The following is an 18575-nucleotide window of genomic DNA, read 5'->3' on the forward strand; positions in this document are numbered from 1 at the left end:
AGATTAAAGATTATGCGTATTTGCAAACTACACTCTCTACCACTTTAAGATGAAGCAATTGCAACAAGAGATGTTTAATAACTTTCCCAAGATCACAAAGCCACACTGACTGGCTCCCAGAGCACTCTGATTTAATATACATTGGCATATGATGGGTGCCTAATAATTGTGAGCTGTTATGCTGAGGGTCATTGAGGTTTTGAAGGGGGCTTTCCTTTCCTGTCCCCATTATTCTGAACTATGTCCCTATAAGTTAATAATTAACTGCCCATCAAGGAGTTTGTGATCCTAAAGATTTGCCTTTCCCTGGCTACTGTCTGGTTAATCAGTCACTGTCCCTGGCCGGGCAAGGGGCACTGGGTAGACCAGCTGCCTCCAAAGCCCCCTGACCCAGTGTGGAAGTGGTGAAGGGATCCTGATGCTCCAGACCTGTCGTGTGCTCTGCTCCAGAGCTGGCCCCTCCCCAGGGGGCTGGCAGCCCCTCAGCTTTGATGGTGGGGCCTTCCACCTCAAGGGCATGGGAGAACTGACCCGGGCTTTGCTGGTGCTACGGCTGTGTGCCTGGCCACCTCTGGTCACACATGGCCTGGCGGTGAGCAGCGATCCAGGGGGCACTAGCCTAGGAAGTTCCCAGGGCCTGATTCTGATCCCCTGCTCCCTGTCACCCCAGCTCCAAGCCTGGTGTCAGCGACTCCTGGGCTCCCGGCTCTCGAGTGCGCTTCTCCGAGCATCCATCTACGGGCAGTTTGTGGCTGGTGAGACTGCCGAGGAGGTGAGGGGCTGTGTCCGACAGCTCCAGAACCTAGGCCTGCGGCCTCTGCTGGCAGTGCCCACTGAGGAGGAGCCAGACTCGACTGTCAAGACAGGGTGAGTAGGGGGGCCCGGGCTCGGGGAGACCGGGAGGCTGGTGGGAAGGGGGCTAGTGGGCTCCCAGCCCTGATGCCTGCTGGCTGGGCAGCGAGGCCTGGTATGAAGGGAACCTCAGCACAATGCTACGATGTGTGGACCTGTCACGAGGCCTCCTGGAGACCCCTGACCCGACGGAAAATGCCCTCATGCAGCTGAAGATGACGGCGCTGATGAGCACTCGGCTCTGTGTAAGGGACGGGCTGGGTGGGAGGCGAGGGGAGGCTGCCCACCAGGTCCCTCTCACCGTCCCACCCACCATCCCATTCCAGAAGGAACTCACCTCGTGGGTCCGAAGGCCAGGGGATTCTTTGGCGCTGAGCCCTGAGAGGCTGGCAGAAGCCATGGACTCTGGACAGGTAAGGACCACAGGATGGGGGAGAGGAATGGTTGGTGGGGAGCGCAGAAGCAGCAGACACCTGCCGGTGGAATGTTCTAAATATTTAACTATCTCTACTTCCCAGGCTTAGAACTATCAGAATAAATGAGGTTACTTCCCTGGGGTGTGGCTGGAGAGTAACTGGAATATGGGTCACCTGGGGATTCTAGGCTAGGGGCCTGGGAGCTGGGAGCTCTCGTAGGATCAATTAAGACAGTAGCTCTTTACCCGGAGAAGGCAATGGCACCCCACTCCAGTACTCTTGCCTGGAAAATCCCATGGATGGAGGAGCCTGGTAGGCTGCAGTTCATGAGGTCGCTAAGAGTCGGACACGAGTGAGCGACTTCACTTTCACTGTTCACTTTCATGCATTGGAGAAGGAAATGGAAACCCACTCCAGTGTTCTTGCCTGGAGAATCCCAGGGACGGGGGAACCTGGTAGGAGGCCGTCTATGGGGTCACACAGAGTCAGATACGACTGAAGTGACTTAGCAGCAGCAGCAGCTCTTTACCAATAAGAAAGTAACCAATATTTTTTCAATCAACTCAGCTACGCTAGTGTGTGCTAACTAGCTAGGAGCTGTGATTAGACCAGTGGGGTTTTGGTTCATTCATTTACTCATTTGTTCTTTATTTCCGTATCTTATTTCTACCTTCCCCACCATCAGTAATCACTTCACCTTGTATAATATACATCTCTTTGCTACCATGATGTGGTTTTGCCGAATATATGCTATTTGGGGGCATATTTTTCCCACATTTTATTACGAAAATTTTCAAACATACAGAAAAATCAAAAGAATTTTATGGTAAACACCTGCCATTGTTAACATTTAGCAATCGTTGCTTTTAAATCATATCCATTCCTCTATCCATCCATCCACCCATCTTATTTTCCGATGCATTTCAAAGTAATTTGCAGACATCAGCACGCTTCTCCCCCAAATGCTTCAGAATGCATATCACCAACTAGAGCTCAGCAGTCATTTCTTTTCAGGTAAAATTTATATACGGTGAGATGCATACATTGCAAATGTACCTTTTGATGAACTTTGACAAATACACACCGGAGCTACTATAATCCCTATCAATGTACAGAACATTCCATCCCTGCAGAAAGTCCCTTTGTGCCCTTCTCCATCAATCTGGGGGTTGGGTATAGTTTTAAACATCTACAAATAACATTCATCATTATGTTGAAAAAGACTCTGATACTGAGAAAGATTGAGAGCAGGAGGAGAAGGAGGTGGCATAGGATGAGGTGGTTAGACAGCATCACCAACTCAATGAACATGAGCTTGAGGAAACTCCTGGAGATAGTGAAGGACAGAGAAGCCTGGCATCCCACAGTCTATGGGGTCATAAAGAGCCAGACACAACTTTGCGCCTAAACAACATGATGTTATCTATGGTGTTCTGTTTCTTACGTTTTTTCCACTGAGCACTCTGAGTTTTAGATCCCTCCAAGCATCTCTGTATGCATCTAATCCATTGTGTTTTTTCTAATTATTTATTTCTTTTTAGCTGTCCTGGGTCTCCACTGCTGTGCTTGGACCTTCTCTAGTTGGGGAGAGTGGGGGATACTCTAATTGTGGTGTGTGGGATTCCTCACCGCGGTGGCTTCTCTTGATGCGGAGCACAGGTTCAAGGGTGCCCGGGCTTCTGTAGTTGTGGTGCATGGGCTTAGTTGCTCCAAGCCATGTGGCGTCTTCCCAGACCAGGAATCAAACCCACATCCACTGCATCGGCAGGTGGATTCTTAACCCCTGAACCACAAGGGAAGTCCTAATCCATTGTTTCTAATTTGGGCTTCTGGCTGCCTGGTTTACCTCTCCTGGGATGGGCACCCAGGTGGCCTCTGAATCTCCATCACTGCCAAATAACACTACCTGGGACCTGCTGATGTTTATTTTTTTAATTTGTAATTTTTTTTAATGCATCACAGAACACATAGAAGCAGTGCTTAAAGGATCAGCTTTGGAGTCTAACAAGCTTTACACCTTCATGAGCTTTTCACTTGCATGTGGCAATGGTAGTAATTTCTTCCCAGGGCAGTTTTAAGGACTAAAACCCTTGCCAGGCTGGCATCTTCACCATGACAATGGGGCCCTCCTCCTTCTGTGTCACTCACGTCCCTTGTCTTCCCCAACACCATCAGACCTGGTGTTCCTCCTTTTCCATCTCTCCCGGCTCATCCTCAGTCTTCGTTAAGTTTACTCTGCCTGACACTCAAATATGGAGGTTACCCAGGGTGAGGCCCAGGCTTGCTCCCCACTCCCCTCGAAAGGGCCTTCTCACCCACCCCTTCAGCCTCAGTTTCCCCGCTTTGCTCTAACGATGCCCACCTTTCTGTCTTCAGGCCCAGCCTTTACCCTGACCCTCCCCCTGCGCCAAACTTCCCCTTGGGCGTCCCCCAGACTTCTCACACCGACTGGGTCCCACACTGGCCTGTGTCTCCCTAAAGCTGTCCCTTCTTCCTGTGCCCATGTCAGAGCCACCCTGCCATCCCCACCCCAGATCCCAACCCCCACCCATCCTTGGTCTTCACAGTCACCGGTTCCACAGCACGATTTATGACTGTCCTGTTCTCGGTCATGTCCCAGGCCCTAGCACCTGGATAAACACGTCAAATGAATGACTAAATCAATGAAGCAAGTGAGTTTGGAACAACATATTAATGGTGGAGAACTTACTGACCACTCACAACGTGCTGCGCACTGTCCTAACGGCTTTACATATATTTGAGGGAAGCATTTCCTCTCTGCCTGTGGGTGGGTGTACATGGTGACGGTTAAGTACTCAGGCTCTGGAGAAGCTGAGGCTTAAATCCTAGGTCAAGCTGTATGACTTCAGATGAATAACTTCACCTCACTGTGCCTTGACCTCTGCTTCCCCTCTGTAAAATGGGGTAACAGCAGTTGCCACCTCAGACAGTGGTGAAGGGTAAATGAGGGCCAGATCGGCCCCCTGTGAGGGTGGCAGCTCCACCAGCTGCTCAAACCCCAGAACTGCCCCTGTTGATGCCCCATGGCGGGGACGATTCCCTGACTGGGGAGAAGCACTGGGCAGGTAGGTACCCCTTGCTCCTCCCTCCTCCTGGAGAGAGTCTTCTTCTCCAGGATGGGGTCCATATCCATCCTGTTGGCCATGAGTGTGTGTGTGTGTGTGTGTGTGTGCTAAGTCGCTTCAGTCATGTCCAACTCTTTGTGACCCTATGGACCGTAGCCCCAGGTTCCTCTATCCATGGGATTCTCCAGGCAAGCATACTGGAGTGGGTTGCCATGCCCTCCTCCAGGGGATCTTCCCAACCCAGGGGTTGAACCCATATCTCTTGTATCTCCTGCATTGGCAGGCAGGTTCTTTACCACTAGCGCCGCCTGGGAAGGAGTCCTGTTGGCCATAACAGAGCCCTGAATTCCACCTGTTCCTCTTTTTTAACGTCCCCATTTCTCTGAACCCAACTGGACTCCCTGAGTCACCAGCAGCTCACATTCACTGTGGAATCCCCATAAGAAGACCGAGAACTGTGTGCGTTAGTCAGTCATGTCCAACTCTTTGCGACCCCATGGACTGTAGCCCGCCAGGCTCTTCTGTCCATGGAATTATCCAGGCAAGAATTACTGGAGTGGGTTGCCATTCCCTTCTTCAGGGGAATCTTCCCGACTCAGGGATTGAACCCAGGTCTCCAGCATTGCAGACATATTCTTTACCATCTGAGCCACCAGGAAAGATCCCTGTTACAAACGTGTCAGTTCAGTTCAGTTCAGTCGCTCAGTCGTGTCCGACTCTCTGCGACCCCATGAATCACAGCACGCCAGGCCTCCCTGTCCATCACCAACTCCCGGAGTTCACTCAAAGTCATGTCCACAGAGTCGGTGATGCCATCCAGCCATCTCATTCTCTGTCATCCCCTTCTCCTCCCGCCCCCAACCTTGCGCAGCATCAGAGTCTTTTCCAGTGAGTCAACTCATCGCATGAGGTGGCCAAAGTATTGCAGTTTCAGCTTTAGCATCAGTCCTTCCAATGAACACCCAGGATTGATCTCCTTTAGAATGGACTGGTTGGATCTCCTTGCAGTACAAGGGACTCTCAAGAGTCTTCTCCAACACCACAGTTCAAAAGCATCAATTCTTCGGCGATCAGCTTTCTTCACAGTCCAACTCTCACATCCATACACGACCACGGGAAAAACCATAGCCTTGACTAGACGGACCTTGGTTGGCAAAGTAATGTCTCTGCTTTTTAATATACTACCAAGGTTGGTCATAACTTTCCTTCCAAGGAGCAAGCGTCTTTTAATTTCATGGCTGCAATCAGCATCTGCAGTGATTTTGGAGCCCCAAAAAATAAAATCTGACACTGTTTCCACTGTTTTTCCATCTATTTCCCATGAAGTGATGGGACCAGATGCCATGATCTTTGTTTTCTGAATGTTGAGCTTCAAGCCAGCTTTTTCACTCTCCTCTTTCACTTTCATCAAGAGGCTTTTGAGTTCCTCCTCACTTTCTGCCATGAGGGTGGTGTCATCTGCATATCTGAGGTTATTGATATTTCTCCCAGCAATCTTGTGCTTGTGCTTCTTCCAGCCCAGCGTTCCTCATGATGTACTCTGCATATAAGTTAAATAAGCAGGGTGACAATGTACAGCCTTGACGTACTCCTTTTCCTATTTGGAACCAGTCTGTTGTTCCATGTACAGTTCTGACTGTTGCTTCCTGACCTGCATACAGGTTTCTCAAGAGGCAGGTCAGGTGGTCTGGTACAATTCCTTAAATGTCTGTTGAACATGTACCATGTTCCAGGTGCTGTGCGAGGGGTGGAGACTGTTGTTGTTCAGTCACTCAATCATGTCTGACTCTTTGCAACCCCATGAACTGCAGCACGCCAGGCTTCCCTGTCCTTCACCATCTCCCAGAGCTTGCTCAAACTCAAGTCCATTGAGGGGTGGGGATGCTGATCAAGATAAACAAAACATATGTCCTTGAGGCACTTACTTGCAAGAGACAATCATTTAAATCAAAGCCAAAGAGAAAAACAAATATCGTATATTAACGCATATATGTGGAATCTAGAAAAACAGTACAGATGAACCCACCGCAAAGCAGAAATAGAGACAAAGGCATAGAGAACAAAAGTATGGATACCAAAGGCAGGGGGTAGGATGAACTGGGAGATTGGGATTGACATATATCAGTTCAGTTCAGTCGCTCAGTTGTGACTGACTCTTTGTGATCCCATGGACTGCAGCATGCCAGGCTTCCCTGTCCATCACCAACTCCCAGAGCTTACTCAAACTCATGTCCATAGAGTCGGTGATGCCATCCAACCATTCATCCTCTGTCGTCCCTTTTCCTCCTGCCTTCAATCTTTCCCAGCATCAGGGTCTTTTCAAATGAGTCAGTTCTTTGTAGCAGGTGGCCAAAGTATTGGAGTTTCAGCTTCAGCATCAGTTCTTCCAATGAATATTCAGGACTGATTTCCTTTAGAACGGACTGGTTGGATCTCCTTGCAGTCCAAGGGACTCTTAAGGGTCTTCTTCAACACCACAGTTTAAAAGCATCAATTCTTCGGCACTCAGTTTTCCTTATAGTCCAACTATCACATCCATACATGAGCACTGGAAAAACCACAGCATTGACTAGACAGACCTTTGTTGGCAAAGTTATGTCTCTGCTTTTTAATACGCTGTCTAGGTTGATCATAACTTTTCTTTTTTTTTATTGGAGGCTAATTATTTTACAATATTATATTGGTTGGTTTTGCCATACATTGACATGAATCCGCCCCAGGTGTACATGAGTTCCCCTTCCTGAGCCCTGGTCATAACTTTTCTTCCAAGGAGCAAGTGTCTTTTAATTTCATGGCTGCAGTCACCATCTGCAGTGATTTTGGAGCCCAAGAAAATAAAGTATCTCACTGTTTCCATTGTTTCCCCATCTATTTGCCATGAAGTGATGGGACCAGATGCCATGATCTTAGTTTTATAAATGTTGAGCTTTAAGCCAACTTTTTCACTCTCCTCTTTCACTTTCATCAAGAGGCTCTTTAGTTCTTCTTTGCTTTCTGCCATAAGGGTGGTGTCATCTGCATATCTGAGGTGATTGATATCTCTTCTGGCAATTGTATACAGTACATAACTAATGAGAACCGACTGTATAGAACAGAGAGCTCTACTCAATGCTTTATGGTGACCTACATGGGAAGGAAATCCAAAAAGGACAATACGTATATGTGTGGCTGATTCACTTAGATGTAGAACAGAAATTAACACATCATTGTAAAGCAGCTATGTGTGCTGTGCTGTGCTCAGTCTTGCCTGACTCTTTTGAGACCCCATGGACTGTAGCTCACCAGGTTTCTCTGTCTATGAGATTCTCCAGGCAAGAATACTGGAGTCAGTTGCCATTTCCTCCTCCAGAGGAGCTTCCCAACCCAGGAACTGAACCTGTGTCTCCAAGTCTCTTACATTGGCAGGTGGATTCTTTACCACTGAGCCATTGGGGAAGCCCAAAAAAGCAACAATAAAAGCCAAAACAAGTCCAATAAAAAGTTAAGACAAAAAACCAAAGCTGAGTGCAGACTTGCTCAGCTGCCAGTCACGTGGTGGGGAGGGGGCGCAAGTGCACCCAACCAGGAAATTCGTTCTTTTTAAAGGTTAGGTTACCCTCTAGGTCTCAGTTTCCGTAATTGTAAACTGGAAATTATGTTAACTTAATTGTTTTAGGGAATCACAGAAATTAATGCAGATAAAGTAGGTACATTTGAAATTGGGTTCCGAGAGTTTTCCTGTATTAGTAAACTGCTTTTTCACTTTAGCTCTTCTGAAAGGTTCCTGTTTATTAGAAGTGATCTTGGATTCAGATGTGGAAGTGGTGCAGAGACAGACACAGGAAAATACCACCCTCTCTTCACTCTATTCATAAGTGTGTGAAAAATGTTTAATTATAAAAAAAACCCTCAAAGCGGATATGTAACAAGTATAAATAAGCATTGTAGAGTGAGATGGTTGGATGGCATCACCAGCTCAATGGACACGAGTTTGGGCACACTCTGAGAGATAGTGAAGGACAAGGAAGCCTGGTGTGCTGCAGTCCCATCAGGTTGCAAAGAGTCAGACATGACTTAGCGACTGAACACCAACAACAAGGACTTCTCTGATGGTCCAGTGGCTAAGACTCCATGCTCCTAATGTGGGGGGCTCAGATCTGATCCCTGTCAGGAAACTAGATCCCAAATCTCACAACTCAGAGTTCGAGTACTCCAACTTAAAGATCCTGCATGCTGCAACTAAGACCCTGCACAGCCAGATAAATAAATAAATTTTAAAAAACAAGCATTGTAGGGAAAAATAAGGCTGAGGAAGGGGAAGGGAAAGCCCCAGCAAGGGAGTTGCAAATTCAAACCAGAGAAAATAAAGACCCTGCTGAGAGGTTGGAGTGGGGTGGATGGACATCTAGGGGAACAGTGTTCCAGGTGGAAGGAACAGCCAGAGCAAAGGCTCTGAGGTGGGAAGGTACCTGGCATGTTCAAAGAGTAGCCGGGAGGCCAGCAAGGCCGGAGAGCAGTGAGCGAGGCGAAGGGTGGGAGGAGGTAGAATAAAGGGGTCAGACCAGGGGAGCCTTGTGAGTTGCAATGAGGCATCCTGAGAAACTAATGCAAGGTAACACTCACAGTTCTTATTAGGAGCTGGCTACTGTTCCTAGATGGTAATTTCAAGTTACTTCACTTTCCCAGCTTTGGTTTTCTCACTGGAAAACGGAGCTTGGAATAACATCTGCCTACTAGGATCATCGTGAAGATTAAATGCATAAGATGGCATTTGAAGTCACCTATTATTATAACAATAATAACATGTATTGAGTGCTTAGGGCTCCCAGGAGGCACACTGGTAAAGAATCTGCCTGCCAAAGCAGGAGGTGCAAGAGACATGGCTTTGATCCCTGGATCAGGAAGATCCCCTGGAGTAGGAAATGGCAACCTGCCTCAGTATTCTTGCCTGGGAAATCCCATGGACAGAGGAGCCTGGTGGGCTATGGTCCATGGGGTCTCAAACGGTCAGACAAGACTGAGCACACACAAAACAACAGAAACATTGCGCACTTATCATATGCTGGCCCTGTCCTGTCCTGTTTATGGCCAGGCATGTCTCACATATTAACACATTTTTATCCACACAGCGACTGAATGAGGTAGATACTATAATCGTCCCCACTTGACAGAGGAGAACATTGAGGCCCAGAGAGGTTACGTGACTTGTTCAAGGCCACACAGTGAATGGTGGAGCCAAAACTCAAACTCAGATTCTGGGCTCTCAACCCATGTGTGTGTATGTGTGTGTGCTAAATCGCTTCAGTCATGTCGGACTCTGTGTGACCCCATGAACTGTAACTGGCCAGGCTCCTCTGTCCATGGGATTTCCCAGGCAAGAATACTGGAGTGGGTTGCCGTCCCCTCCTCCAGGGGATCTTCCCAGCCCAGGGGTAGAACCGGCATCTCTTTACCTGCACTGGCAGGCAAGTTCTTTACTACTAGCACCACCTGGGAAGCCCGTCCATCCATGTATTATACCTCAATAAATAGTATCTATATGATACAGCTGCTTTCCAGATTTCTAGTAATTTCTAAACGTTTTCCCCCTGCCTGCTGGTGGGGGAGAGGAGGCTTGGGCTCTGGAAGGGTCCAGAAGGCCTGAGCCGCTTTGCCTCCCCATTGCCCTCCAGGACCTCCAGGTCTCCTGCCTCAACACCGAGCAAACACGACATCTCCAGGCCTCCCTGAGTCGCTTGCACCGGGTGGTACAGGTAACAGCTTCGGCCAAGGCATGCCTCCACCGCACCTGCTTGCTGGCCACCCCTGGGGCCCAACCGCAGTCCTTCTCACCCTCAGCATGCCCGGGCCCAGCACGTGAGGCTCCTGGTGGATGCCGAGTACACCTCCCTGAACCCGGCTCTCTCTCTGCTGGTGGCTGCCCTGGCCACGCGCTGGAACAGCTCCAGGGAAGGCGGGCCCTGGGTGTGGAACACTTACCAGGCCTATCTGAAGGTGTGTGGTGCTCCGGGGATGGGGGTGTGGTCGGGGACAAGGGGCTGCAGGCCGGGGTCCCAGCGCCTTAATCTGAAGCCGCCCGTGTGCCCCACCAGGACACCTACGAGCGGCTGAGGCGGGACGCTGAGGCCGCAGACAGGGCTGGCCTGGCCTTTGGGGTGAAGTTAGTACGAGGGGCGTATCTGGACAAGGAGAGAGAGACGGCCCGGCTCCAGGGAACCGAAGAGCCCACTCAGCCTGACTATGAGGCTACCAATCAGAGGTGGGACGGGGCAGGCCAGCCTCTGAGATGAATAACTGTTGCTGTGGTTGTTCAGTAGCTAAGTCGTGTCTGACTCTGTGACCCCATGGACTGCAGCACGCCAGGCTTCCCTGTCCTTCACTATCTCCTGGAGTTTGCTCAGACTCATGTCCATTGAGTCAGTGATGCTATCTAGCCATCTCATCCTCTGCCGGCCTCGAGAGGAATAGCATTAGCATCTAACCTTTCATTAGAGCTCATTTCCCACAGTGTCCAGCAACCTACGTGTGTCTACAGGTCACTCTCTCTCCCCGACCAGGAGACTGTCACTTCCCACCTGAACAGCAGCCTGCTCCTTTCTCTGTCACTCCTCCCCAACCTGTCGCCAGTGGGGAGCCTGTTAATACCTGTATCAAATCTCCCTCCTCAGTTCAAATCCTCCCATAGTTCCCAGCACACCCTCAATAAACCCCAGATCCTTGCAGTGGCCTGCAGTCCTGTCCCCTCACTCACTTCACTCCAGGCACACTGGCCTCCTTGATGACCCTGGGACTTTGCACTTCTTGTTCCTACTGCCCAGAACCTTCTCGACCTCCACATGGCCGCGTGGCAGGGCTCAGTCACTCACCTTCTTAGGTCTTTACTTGTTGGGACCTTCTCAGGGGACCTTCTTGCCCTCCCTACCAAAAACTGAAACACACCACACCCACTCTTCATGGATTTATTTTTCTCCTAGCATGTATTGGCAGCAGAGCTTTGGCATTCAGTTGCTCATTGTCTTTCTCTCCCATGAGAGCGTGGGCCCAGGAGGGCAGGGTTTTCTAACTTGTTCACTGCTGAGTCCTCAGTGCTTAATACTGCTCCTGATCCATGGGAGGTGCTCGGTACAGGTCTGGTGAATGAATGAGTAAACAACCCCAAGCAGTAGATACTATTGCTCTCTCTGTGTTTCACAGAGGATGAAACTGAGGCACAGAGAAGTGACATCTCTTACCCAAGATTGCAGAGCTAGTGAGTAGCAGTGCCAAGATTTGAGCCTTGGCAGACTGGCTTCCCTGGTGGTGGTAGCAGTAAAGAACCCTCCTGCCAATGCAAGAGATGCAGGTTCGATCCCTGGGTCATGAAGATCCCCTGGAGGAGGGCATGGCAACCCACTCCACTATTCTTGCCTGGAGAATCCCACAGACAAAGAAGCCTGGCAGGCTGCATTCCATCGGGTCACCACGACTGAAGTGACTTTCACTGACTCTAGAACCCTCATTCTGATACACCTCAAATCACAGGCAAGACATGGCTGAGCTCCTGGGGCCACCATCTCATGGCCCTGAGAAGAAAGATTTATTCTTTCAATACACACTTGCTGATCACTTGTTTTAGATCAGGACCTGTGTTGGATTCTAGTTGCGGTAGCAATTCGGCTGGACCCCAGGCCCTGTTCTCATGGAGCTTTCAAAGCCTGATTCCATTTCCCAGTGCACAAGGAGGGGTCTGTAGAGCCACTGGAACATACCAAGCTCCCACAGAAAGTGGCCAAGCCACGAAGGCTAAGCTTGCATCCAAAGCCCATGAAGCCTCCTGGGCATATTTGTGTCCTATGGGCTTAATCATTTGGAATCTTTTTTTTTTTTTTACTGAGATATAATTCACAAACCATACAATTTGCTATTTTAAACTATAATTCAGTGGCTTTTAGTATATTCATTAGATTGTGCAGCCATCACCACCAATTCCAAACATTTTCATCATCTCAAAAAGAAACTCCGGGACTTCCTGGGTGGTCCAGTGGTTAAGACTCTGAGGGTCCACTGCAGGGGACATGGGCTCGATCCCTGGTCTGGGAATTAAGGTCCCACATCCCTCAGCAAAACAAACAAGCAAACAGACAGACAAACAAACATGGCACAGCCAAAAAAAAACAAAACATATCCATCAGCTGTTTTTGTTCAGTAGCCAAGTTGTGTCCAACTCTTCGAGACACCATGCACTGCAGCACGCCAGTCCCTCACCATCTCTAAAAGTTTGCCCAAGTTCGTGACCATTGAATCAGTGATGCCATCCAACCATCTCATCCTCTGTCACCCTCTTCTTCTGCCTTCAATCTTTCCCAGCGTCAGGGTCTTTTCCAGTGAGTCAGCTGTTTGCAAAGTACTGGCGTTTCAGCTTCAGCATCAGTCCTTCCAAAGAGTAGTCAGGGTTGATTTCCTTTAGGATTGACTGGTTTGATCTCCTTGCTTTCCAAGGGGCTCTCAAGAGTCATCTCCAGCACCGCAGTTCGAAAGCATCATTTCTTTGGCACTCAACCTTCTTTATAGTCCAGCTCTCACATCTGTACACAACTACTGGAAAGACCATATCCTTGACTATATCCTTTGTCGACAAAGTGATGTCTTTGGTTTTTTAACACACTGTCTAGGGTTGTCATAGCTTTCCTGCCAAGAAGCAATCATCTTATAATTTCATGGCTGCACTCACCATGCAGTGATTTTGGAGCCCAAGAAAAGAAAATCTGTCACTGCTTCCACCTTTCCCCCTTCTATTTGCTAATTTGCTAATGCAGATATCCATTAGCAGTTACTCATAATTGCCATCCCCTTAGGCCCTGGAAGCCACTAATCTAATTTTTGTCACTATGGATTTGTCTATTCTGGACATCTCATATTAGTGGAGCCGTATAATACGTAGCCTTCTGTACCTGGCTTCTTTCACTCAGCATAATGTTTTTAAGGCTCAACCATGTCGTAGCATGTGTCACTGCTTCATTCCTTGTTACGGTTGAATAACATTCCATTGTATGGAGAGACCGCATTTGATTTATCCATTTATCAACTGATGGATATTTGGATTGTTTACACCTTTTGTCAATTGTGGATAGTGCTGCTATGAACATTTGTGTATATATTTTTTGGTAAATATACATTTTAAATTCTCTTAAAAGTCCAACTCTCTAGGACTGGAATTGCTGGGTCCTATGGTCACTCCAAGTTTAACTTTTCTAGGGACTGTCAGATGGTTTCCCAAAGTGGCTGCAGCCTTTTAGACTCACACTAGCATAGTGGGAGAATTCCAATTTCTCCACATCTTCTCCAGCATAGTACCATTAACATTTTAATAGAGATTTTAAATAAATAATACATTCACATGATTAAAAAATCAAAATGGGGACTTACCTGGTAGTCCAGAGGTTAGGACTCCAGGCTTCTACTTTGAGGGGCATGGGTTTGATCCCTGGTTGAAGAACTAAGATCCCACATGCCACTCTCTGCACAGCCAAAAAAAAAAAAAAATCAAAATGACACAAAAATGAACAAGCTGACACAGCTCACTTCCACCCACATCCCCATTAAATCATGGGGGCGTCCCTGCCGCCACAGGGGCCCTCTGCTATCCTCTGGGTGTTCATTTAGCCAGTCTCCCACTTACAGACATTTGGGGTGTTGCTAACCCTGCTCTGCAGACATTGCTGAAGTGAATGTCAGTGGGTAAATGTCATCTCCTGTGACATGGCCCTTAGCTGTGAGACTGCCATTGTGCCAAAGACTTTAGGTCTACCCTCATCTCACTCCATCCTCACAACAATGCTAACAGGTGAACGTGTGTTGTTAAAGAGAAGAAAAAGGCTCAGAAAGAAGATGTCCCTCACAGCTGAGGCAGGTGGGATGTAGGTACTTCCTGACTTCAGGCTCCTTGCCCTGAGTCATCCTGCCCCTCAAGGACATAAATCCCCAGTCTCTGGGGCCTGACTCTGACTCACCAGGTACCATACGCTGATCCTTCATCTCCCTTCAGTTACAGCCGCTGTCTGGAGCTGATGCTGACCCAGGTGTCCCATCGTGGCCCCATGTGCCACCTCATGGTGGCTTCCCACAATGAGGACTCTGTTCGCCAGGCAACCAAGCGGTATGAAGTAGGGGAATGGAAATAAGCGCCCAAAGGGACAAGAGGAGGGACTGTGGAGGCCAGTAGGTTCAAAGGGGGTCTGGGGAGAAGATTCAAAATATTTAACCCCTGCTACACCTGCAGGCTCCAGCTGAACAAGGAACTGCCCCTTATTTGCTGGGAAATAGGGAAGTCCAAACATTTCAGGAAAGGAGCTGAGACTCCCCAGGGAGCTTTCAGAGGTCCCAGGGCCATGGTTATTTATCAGTGAGTTTGGAAATACTTCAATATTTGAACAACTAGAAGAGCCATATGAGTGTGTCATGGCTGATTTTCAGCTCTGGATCCAGCCACTGTCTGGATTGATGATGTGACCTTTTCTATAGCATGTGGGAGCTGGGCATTCCTCCAGATGGGCCAGTCTGCTTTGGACAACTTCTGGGGATGTGTGACCACGTCTCCTTGGCACTGGGTATGTGAGTGATCCCTCCCTCGGTATGTGAGTGATCCCTCCCTCCCAGCCCCTGCTCCCACCTCCCACCTAACTCGCCGCAGCCTCATTCCCTCCCAAACAGATCCCTTCTCCCATTCCCAGACGATGCCTGGCCAGGCTCCCATCAACAGCCTGCAGCCGGCCCAGCAGCAGGCCCTCCCAGCGAGGTCTGTCCCATATCTGAAGGCCTTGCGGGCCTGTCTCTGCGTCTGTGCTCTCTTGTCTTTATCTCGGTATCTCGCTTCCCGTCTGCTTTGTTATCTTTCCTGTGTTGTTCCCCAGGGCCTGAGACCAGAAGATTTCTGTTTTCTTCTGCCAGGCGCTAAGGGGTACAAAATCACTGCACCCTAAATTCACAGCTTGAGGTTTCTTGAGATATCCCAAGGATCCACACTGGGGCTGCAAATATTTTAGGAGACTAACCCACGGTAACGGGCTTCTCGAGTGGCTTAGTAGTAAAGAAACTGCCTGCGATGCAGGAGATGCAGGCTCAATCCCTGGGTCAGGAAGATCCCCTGGAGGAGGGCATGGCAACTCACTCCAGTATTCTTGCCTGGAGAATCTCATGAACAGAGGAGCCTTGTGGGCTAACAGTCCATAGCCTTGTGGGCAAAGTCTGACAACGACTGAAGTGACTGAACACACACGCAACCCACGGCCACAACCTCTCAGAGATGGATTTTGTTTTCTTCCTTGCTCTGCTTATGGTCAAGGCCAACCTTCCTATGGGAGAGTTGACTTCTTGATAACTCTTACTCTGAGGGTCTAGATTTTGGGGTTCACACTTAATCTGGGAAAGCTCTCCTTTATAACTCTTAATCCTGGTCAGGCTTTAGGCCTCCATTTCTGTACCCCCTTAACTTTGACGTCGTTAGAAACTCAGTTTTGCCCTCAGGAAAGAAATGCTTCTTGTGTAATCCTTCTGCTCTGGGTTCTCTCTCTCTCTCTCTTTTTTTTTAGATTGTTAAATTTATATTTGGCTGTGCTGTCTTCATTGCTGCATGGTCTTTTCTCTAGCTGTGGTGAACAGGGATTTACTCTCTAGTTGCAGTGCACAGGCTTCTCATTGCAGTTTCTCTTGTTGCAGAGCATGGGCTCTAGGCATGGGGGCTTCAGTAGTTGTGGCATGTGGGGTCAGTACTTGGGGCACGTGGGCTTAGTTGTCCAGTGGCATGTGGGATCTTCCCGGACCAGGGATTGAACCCGTGCCTCCTGCATTGGCAGGCAGATTCTCTACCACTGAACCACCAGAGAAGCCCCTCATTTTCTCTTAATTCTTGAATTAGTAAATTCCTTATTCTCTTTGCTTCCCTAATAGCTCAGTTGGTAAAGAATTCACCCGCAATGCAAGAGACCATGGTTCGATTCCTGGGTCAGGAAGATTCCCCTGGAGAAGGGATATGCTACCCACTCCAGTATTCTTGGGCTTCCCTTGTGGCTCAGCTGGTAAAGAATCCACCTGCAGTTCAGGAGACCTGGGTTTGATTCCTGGGTTGGGAAGATCCCCTGGAGAAGGGAAAGGCTACCTACTTCAGTATTCTGGCCTGGAGAATTCCATGGACTGTATAGTCCATGGGGTTGCAAAGAGTTGGACACGACTGAGCGACTTTCACTTTATTTTCTTTGCAGAATTTTTATAACTTTGAGAATTTTTTATTTTAATGTTTACTGCAGGAGTTTTGGGCTTCCCTGGTGGCTCAGAGGTTAAAGCGTCTGCCTCCAATGCGGGAGACCCGGGTTCGATCCCTGGGTCGGGAAGATCCCCTGGAGAAGGAAACGGTAACCCACTCCAGTATTCTTGCCTGGAGAATCCCATGGACGGAGAAGCCTGGTAGGCTACAGTCCACGGGGTCGCATAGAGTCGGACACGACTGAGCGACGGAATGGATGGAATGGCAGGAGTTTTAGTTTTTTCAGTGGGAGATTTTGTCCAACTCACCTAATCTGTCATGTTCTCAGAAATGGAAGTCTCTGTTCCAGATGGAGTCTAGGGGAGCCTCTCGCCAAACTTGAGCCCACACACTGCAAATACTCTCCCTCCAGGGCAGGCTGGCTATGCTGTGTACAAGTCCATCCCCTATGGCTCCCTGGAGGAGGTGATCCCTTACCTGATCCGGAGGGCCCAGGAGAACCGAAGTGTACTACGGGGTGCCCGCAGGGAACAGGAGCTGCTGAGCCAAGAACTTCGGCGGAGGCTGCTGGGGCGGGGCCTGAGGGTATCCCCCCATTAGCACCCCCAGGAGTCACGTGGTCAATAAAGTTCTTGAGCTGTTGCCCAGGCAGCTGCCTTGCACCAAAGTCACCTCTTTGGGGAAGGGCTCATCTTGACCTCAGCCAGCCCAAGTTCGGGGGTTCTGTGGCTCAAGAAGGATCTTTAGATGACCCTAGAGCACAAGGAGGGCATTGATCAATGCCCTGAGGTCCCCCCCACAACCCTGAGGCAGTCTATCCTGCAAAGGGCCTGGGGTCAGCTCTACTCAACCAGTCAATGGCTGACATGGGAATTTTCTTCACTCCTGTGGACACCCAGGTAAACAGCACAGATGAAGAGCAGACAATGAAACAATGAAATCTAGAGGCTGGGCTAAGGCCACACGTTCAGGGAGGGACAGAGAAAAGAGCAAACCACTCTCTCACTTAATAAGCATTTATTGAGTCTCCTTCTGAGCTAGGCTCTAAGGTAAATAACGCTGGGGACACAACAGAGACCAACACAACCCCAGGCCTGGCCTCACCGGGATTTTAGTCCAGCAGGGGTAGACAGACCCACCTTCAGGCAGTGACAGTCCAGGGTAATCAGGGCTGTGATGGGTGAGCTCCGGGGAGTATCTGGGCAACCTTGGGGAAAGCCCAGAGGCTGAAGGAGGCCAGAGGAGACACCTGGTGATCAAGATGGCTTCCCAGAGAATTCCCAAGAACAACCAAGTAAATATTGAGCAGAGCATTTAAAGACAAGGGCGTGTGCAGAAACAGACTGGGGAGTGGGGAGACATGGATGGGGGGCAGATGATGCAGTCTTAGGTGCAGGGCTTCATAATGCAGGGCTTCAACTCTGTTCAAGGTCACTAGGGAGTCAGGAAGGTTTGAAATGGGGAAGGGACAGAGTCAGGTAAGAGTCCCCTGGCTGTCACATGATGGGTGGACTAGTGGAAAGAACCACCAGAAGACCGAGTGGAAGGGCCATGGAGCTGATAGGCTGGATCTGAGGGAGACATTCGGGGTGAGACACAGGGCTCTGGGTGAGAAGGGACAGTGGGACCAACTCTTAAGATGGGAATCTGGCAGAAAATGCAGTTTGGAGGAGATACTGAAGCCAGTGTGGGGCCGAGTGGGTGTGAAGGTCCCAGGGGACATCCAGGGAGAGGTGTCCAGCACACTGAGGAGCCTACTTGTGGGGCAAAGAAGAGAGACTGGGGCAGAGACGAACAGGAAACTGCCCTTGGGGTTGGGATGAGAAGCATGGGAAGACCAAAGACAGGGATGGTGAAAGGCTGGACATTCCAAACAACAAGGCAGTAACATCAGGGAGCAGCCACAGCTCTAGGGTGAACATTGCAGTCTTTTCTACCGGGTTGCCTCAGGGTCATAAGGGTAGCTCTCACAGGCAGGACGCTACTGCACAAGCGCAAAGATGG

General features: G+C 49.3%; 1 protein-coding gene across 1 annotated transcript; it reads left to right on the forward strand.

The window, feature by feature from the left end:
- The first annotated feature begins 418 nt into the window (after window positions 1-418).
- On the forward strand, window positions 419-17171 carry PRODH2 (proline dehydrogenase 2). Its single transcript, XM_055410911.2, has 10 exons — window positions 419-592; window positions 671-867; window positions 959-1097; window positions 1179-1265; window positions 10006-10086; window positions 10172-10327; window positions 10426-10592; window positions 14358-14468; window positions 14834-14919; window positions 16984-17171. Exons 1-10 carry the CDS (start codon window positions 419-421, stop codon window positions 17169-17171), a joined length of 1386 nt encoding a protein of 461 aa, XP_055266886.2.
- The last annotated feature ends 1404 nt before the right edge of the window (window positions 17172-18575 follow it).

The sequence above is a fragment of the Moschus berezovskii genome, chromosome 22 (genome assembly GCF_049115385.1).
Source record: "Moschus berezovskii isolate FMDL1 chromosome 22, NW_MosBer_1.0, whole genome shotgun sequence".
NCBI classification, from domain to species: Eukaryota; Metazoa; Chordata; class Mammalia; order Artiodactyla; family Moschidae; genus Moschus; species Moschus berezovskii.